The 6,722-nt window shown below is 41.1% G+C and overlaps 1 protein-coding gene across 1 annotated transcript in view; it reads left to right on the top strand.

Moving 5' to 3' along the window:
* Positions 1–6,722, top strand: part of NEK4 (NIMA related kinase 4) — a 42,009-nt gene that overhangs the window by 1,674 nt on the left and 33,613 nt on the right. Inside the window, exons 2-3 of the mRNA XM_018562476.1 lie at positions 4,056–4,322; positions 6,245–6,442. Coding sequence (XP_018417978.1) covers positions 4,056–4,322; positions 6,245–6,442 — 465 coding nt within the window. The remainder of the gene's footprint in view (positions 1–4,055; positions 4,323–6,244; positions 6,443–6,722) is intronic.

Here is a 6,722-nt window from a genome sequence, read left to right as displayed (position 1 = left end):
ATACCTGGGGCAGGGACACGGAGAGTAATAAAATCCTGACAGGAGTTCTAACCCTCCTCCAGTCTATCCAAACATGCATAAAAAAGTGATGATCACATCAGTTTGTGTTTTTGAATGTAAACGGGGGTGGGAATGGTGGTTGAGATTATTACCTAAATACGAGCAGCATGTCTGTCGGCATCCATGACCCCTTTGTTTACATTCAGCTGTGGGCTGGTGTGTCTCCCGGCTCAGTGTCCTATCCACCAATGAACCCTGAATGGCCAGCTGTCACACCTGTCACATTTATGACAGCCCATACAGGCCCTGCTTTGAGCAATGCAGTCTCTCTGTACATCAGAGTTGGTCTTAATTACCACCAGTTTCCTAATCTGTGAACTGGCAGTAATTCTTTTTAAATCTGTCGCAGCCAGGGAGACAGGTTCTTAAACAGGTGGTAATAAAACCAAAAAATGCTACCAGAAAAGTATAGTACATGCTTTATTGAATTCCCCCATTATCCTAAACATCGTTATGTGCAGTAATAGGTTGGAGTGCTGCATTCTCCATCATGACCTGTGTACTACAGCTAGTAAATTAGATTTATACATTTTTGTTACAGATTAATAAATATTAATGTGGAAGTCCAGCCAAAACATTTGTGGGGTGTGGGGAGGTTTATATCGCCGTTTGTGTTCCTGACTTCTTGTCCCGGTGATCATACAGGAATTGAGGAGAATCTCCCCTCATTGGAGACAAACAGCAATTGGGGACATTTTAACAAACTATTTTTGGGTTTGTCCTTGGAAAAAAAAAGAAAATATTACATGACTGTCATACTGTATGTACCGAAAATATGCAGTGGAAATGGTTAGGGATATACTTGCAGTGGGATGCATAGTTTCTCATCAGTTACCAATAGCAACAGTAAAAGAGTGGAATGACAGTTAGGTAAGTATACCTTCCTAAATCCTGCCCTTAGACCAAAATGAGCAGTTAACCCTTGCAGTGTGCGGGTAGCCCCGCTGGAAGGGTTAAATTTGTTAAAGTGACACTAAATTCAGGAGTTAAAACTGCATTCAAGTACCCTGTTAACAAAATGTAGCTTATTTGTGTATCACCCAACTGTAGATCCTCAAATCATCTCTGAATTCATGCTGACACTGTCCTTCCTTCTGGAGGGTGGCTACTTTTGTTCCTCAATCATCCAGCTGGGTGGATCTTGACAGTATTGTGTGGATCTGTCCTGGCTGCGGCGCTCTTAGTATATAGCTCGCTATATATACTGAGCTTTGGGTCACAGGAGGACGTTAGTATATGTCCTCCCAAGACCTTTAAGAGAACTATGAGATAAAAAGTTATCCCCATAGTTCTCTTTTAACTCCTGAATTAATTTTGCTATCGCAGATGGCTTTTTAATGTATTTTAAATTATAGTAAGTGTAATGGGAGTTGCTGGAACATACACAGATCGAGCAGAACACCCAAAACTGCAGAATAACTGCAATAAAGAACCCACATAAGATACAAAAACTGTAGATACCAATTAGCAAACGTTGTCATGATGACATTACAGGAGTCACAAATTATACAGAGAACAAGTAAAGAGTTAAAGGAGAACTATGAGATGAGTGAAAATCACTCAGCCTCATAGTTCTAGCCGACCTGTGACAATTATACTGTCACAGGTCGGCTCAATAGATCGGGAAGTGAGCGAACACCTACTGTCGCTCGCTCACTTCTCGATCTATCCCTGCAGAGAGCCATGACTGTCACTCATGGCTCCCTGCAGGGATTCCCCCGCTCCGATCCTCCAGCGCTGACTGGCGGAAAGGATGGGGGAGGGGGCGGGTACAACTGGCTCTGCCTCTAGATAGGCAGAGCCAGCTGTCACTCACACAGCTGGGTGGATCCAGACAGTAATGTCAGGATCCGTCCCGGCTGCGGCGTCTCAGTATACCGCGAGCTGTAGCTCGCGGTATACTGAGCTTTGGGTGACGGGAGGACGCTAGTTTGTGCCCTCCCATTACCCTTAGGAGAACTATGGGGAAAAGCCCTGACCCCATAGTTCTCCTTTAAGTAACAGATACAAAGGAAATTAAATATAAAGCATTAGGTACCGGTATTGGTCATAACAGCTGAGTAAATTCTAGTATATGTATGTTTGTTGTCTGGTAGTATTTTAGAGTCAATGCCTACTATCTGCATTATTGTCAGGATTCTGCTTCCTGATGATTGGACTTTACATTTTAACAGGATCCTATTCTGACTTTTTGATGTTGTATCTTTATGGTGAAGAGCTTTGTCTTTTCTTTGTAGGAAGTGGAATTAAAACGGGCATCAGATGCTCGCAAATGCTATTTATTACTTAGATATTAACTATACACTGATGCAAGTGGCTCTTGTTGCATTACTACTGAGCCATATATTTCCTGCCTATATGTGTCAGGGTATACTGTGGATAGGATCTATAAGGGTGTCTGCTTTTAAAAGTATTCGCAACACGTATGTACTGTTCAATATTAAAGTGTATCTCTAGGCATAACCTTTTCTTTTTTGTTTTGGATGGCGTGGGGAAGGGTTAGACCCACATTTAATTGCTGTCTGTTTCCCCATAGGTGAGATTCACACCTATGGCGAAATTGTACTGGTGAAAACTGTCACCAAAACAGAAAGTGAGGGGAAATCCAAAATTTTTGAGTTGTCCTCAAAACAAGCGGTAAGGGGAGATGTTCTAATAGAGTGATTTCAAGTGACAGCTATCTAAGAGGGGAATTCCCCTAACTTTGGGAGATTTTCTCTAACTTCCTATTGTGTCTCTGTGGCAAGAAGTGGCATTTTCCCAGCGCTACACAAACAGTGAAAAATAACCTGGTGAGGGTTTAACCCTTCCCCGCTCTATCCAAAAGTAATCATAGTTTTGGCTATACATACACTTTGGATAGTAGCCAGGCATAAATTGCATGTTAATATTGGCTTACTCATGCTGCATTATTAATAGTACACTGTACTCATAAGGCAAAAAAAGAGTATCAGTTTCATTGCATAGGGTATTGTTTATTGTTTTCCCATGGTGAATTTATGGTAAATGTATGCTTATTTTTAGTTTTTTTGGTGCTCTAAAAATGTATATTAAAATAAATATTCTGAAGTGTCCTGAGTGAAACATGCAGCAATAATTCTGTACCACTGCGCCATTTGAGATCAGGCCAAGATATGGTTGATTTTACATTTTGCAATCCACAAATTGATATCTGCCAATTTCTGGGCACAGAGTTCAGAGTTCCATTCCCTTTGGAACAAATAAACATAAGTCTAGGTACCTGCCCAGCAGACCTAGACTCATGTTTATTTGTTCCAAAGGGAAAGGTACACTGAACTCTGTGCCCAGAAATTGGCAGACAGAGGACTTTCCTTGCTTTGTTTTACACAGTATCTCGGCACAGTAGGGGGCCATAGTCATGGAGAAAAGTTTTCCAAGTTGATAAACCAAAAGTGCCTTCAGATTTCAGAGGCTTATCTGTCCCTTTTGTCTATTCTACCCATCTTTCTAGGGGCTCAGTGTAGGCAGAACCATACCTACTCTCCAGTGCTCATCTTGCGCCAAACATTTGTTGAGGGTTCCTGAGCCCTCATTCTCTTACTTAAAAGAAAACAATGGCCAAACCTTTTTTGGCCACAGTTCTCTTTAGAACTGATAGAACTATTGTCCGCTATATGCTGGCAGCGCAGAGCCGCACTGCGGCCGGAAAGGTCTCGACAATCGTGATCCACCCCCCTGCCTGATTAGCATCTGTGCCCACTCCCTCCCCTGTCTGTCAATCCACTCAGCGCTAGAGGAACGGAGAGGGAAGGAGGGAACCCTGCGGGGGCCAGTGACTGACAGTTACTGCTCTCTGCAGGGAGATCTTATCTGAGTTATCAGCGGTTTGTGATCGGTTCTTGATCAATAGAGCCCACGTGTGACCGTTCTGCGGCAAAACACAAAATAACGTAAATAATAATAGCAAAAAATAATAATTTTCACTCATAGATCGCATTGATTTCATACTTTTTTTGTTCTTTTTCTTTTCACAGTATGTCATTAAAAAGCTACATCTTCGCAATGCCCCTCGTAGGGAGCAGAAGGCGGCAGAGCAAGAGGCTCAGCTTCTTTCTAAGCTGAAACATCCAAACATTGTGGCCTATAAGGAATCCTGGGAGGGTGGAGATGGATTGCTGTACATTGTCATGGGCTACTGTGAAGGAGGAGACTTATACAATAATCTCAAACATCAAAAAGGCAAACTTCTTCCAGAGGGCCAAGTGGTAGAGTGGTTCGTTCAGATTGCTATGGCATTACAGGTAAGATGTTTTCTGGTTGTCAAAGCACTTTTTGTTTATTAATATTTACCTTAAAAAATATTGTAAATCATTGTTATTTTATTTACTGCCTGGAGAATGATCACTAGATATACTAATTGTGTCAAACTTATTTCAAAATAACACAGTGTTTCACTTTGTCATAACCAGTACAAGAGCAGTGATGATGTATGAAATTAAGTAATTCACTAATTCAATTTCAGCTGTCAGGTTTACAGCAGTCACAACAATGAATGATGACTTTTGCTGCATGGTACTATACTTTGCTATGTTTTTATGTTAAGAAGATGCTGCTCAATAATGTGTAATATTTGCTGGTATTTATTACTTCTAAGAGTAAAAGAAGAACTCCAAGCAAATTAAATCTTGCTTGCCTCCCCTGCACTGCAAGGGTTAAGTGCTCGTTTTTTGATTAAGGAGCTAAAATAACGAAGATATGGGGCGTCGCCGGGGCGGTCTCCTCAGATACTTTAGGCCCGTTATAGCAAAGCGCGACCCTTCCAGAGATCTACGATCTCATCCACATACAGGTTGAGTGGTTGTCCGAGAGGGCTTTATCCAGGATTCATATGCCTTAGGGTTGAAAGTGTGTACTGTCTACCGTACTATTTTGTAATGTCATTGTTTGGTGGCTGCGTCCACTGCTTTTACGATGGGAGTTGTTTCCCTTGCTTGCTATATATGTTTTTTACTGTCTGAAAACTCGTTAAATAAATAAAGAATTTATAAAAAAAAACGAAGATATGGGCAGCACAGTGGCATAGTAGTTAGTACTTCTGCGATGCAGAACGGGGGGGTCCTGGTTTGAATCGCGGTCAAGACACCCGGTTTCTACATTCTAAAGACATGCTGGAACGTTAATTGGCTCCTTTCTAATTTGTCCCTGTGTGTGTTACCCCCAGTATCACCTTAAAGAGGACCTGTCACTGCCAATATGCCATCACATGGGGGCTTATAATCCCCCCTACGTCATAGCAATTAAAGTAAAGTTTAAAAAAAAGAAAAATACAAAAAATTTTTTCTTAAATTCCCCCACGAGCACTTGCGTCTTCACATAAACACGCTTCTGGTGCACCTACGTATGAAACAACGACCGTGCTACACATATCGCCGCACACGCCGGAGTGAGGGCAATAATTCTAGGGCCAATATTTACGCGTATCTCTCTGATGACCTGTGGGGGCTTTTAAAGCGTCATCTATGGACTTTTTTTAGGGTGCTGAATTTTGTTGCAGTTTCACGGACGCACACAATTTTAACCTGGGCATGTTGGTTATCCATTTACTCATTGTAACCTCATCTTTTATGTTTTATAAAAATAAATCAGTATTGTATTGTGTTTTGGGGCTTTTAAGTGCATTTTATCTTTAACTTTGGGGGTTTAGTAAGGAGTTGCGCTAATATCGTGCAACATAAAAATGCCACCATTTTATTCTATAGGGTCTTGGCTTTCAGACAATATATAATGTTTGGGGGTTTTAAGTAATGTGGATTATAACATGTACACAAGAAATGGGGGGGGGGAAAGGCCTAGGTCATGAAGGGGTTAAATTGTATGTCAAGCCAAAATTGTCCTGGAAGATTCCTGGAAACAGAGTTATCAGGTAATCAACTCATGTTTTTAGTTAGAAGGGAGTAGAGCATATGTCTGATTTTGCTGTTGGAGGGTTCACTCACTTCAGTTCCTGTCTGGTAAAAGGTTGTCATTGGGGCAGGAAATTAAGGTAAATCCCTCTACCATAGCACTGGATAGCAGTAAAAACATGACATGGGTTCTAACCCTTCCCCACTTTTTATCCAAAACTAAACAATAAAAAGCAGTTTTGGCAGGACATATATTTTAACTCTCATTTTGCTAGTAATACTCTTAACTTGCTTCATAATGATGTCACTTTTGTTTGCAGTATTTACATGATTTGCACATTATGCACCGTGATCTGAAAACTCAGAATGTCTTCTTGACCAAATCCAATATCATCAAAGTGGGAGATCTGGGAATTGCCAGGGTCCTGGAGAGCCAGTATGATATGGCCAGCACTCTTATTGGGACTCCCTACTACATGAGCCCAGAGCTTTTCTCTAATAAACCATACAACTATAAGGTAATGTTGACTAAATTGTTATTTTACTATACCATACTATACCATAGCTGGACACATTGGTTTAGAAGTTTGGGATTGAGTAGAAATGCAGAAGTTTACCTCTTAATTTCCTAAAAAGAAAAAAAAAGCATTTATTGATAGTTAAAGTGAGCACGTGCCTTTCCTGTGCACCCCTGCTGCTTATACTTACCCTTCACTCCCCATACCCCCACACCCACTTTGTTCCACTACCCAGAGAGAAAACAATTACCCAATACATGTGGGTATTGAGAACAGGCAA

This window comes from Nanorana parkeri, unplaced genomic scaffold (genome assembly GCF_000935625.1).
Source record: "Nanorana parkeri isolate BGI_ZX_2015 unplaced genomic scaffold, ASM93562v1 scaffold579, whole genome shotgun sequence".
Classification (NCBI taxonomy): domain Eukaryota; kingdom Metazoa; phylum Chordata; class Amphibia; order Anura; family Dicroglossidae; genus Nanorana; species Nanorana parkeri.
Note: the sequence above shows the minus strand (reverse complement) of the source record. Positions and strands in the feature narration are given on the sequence as shown.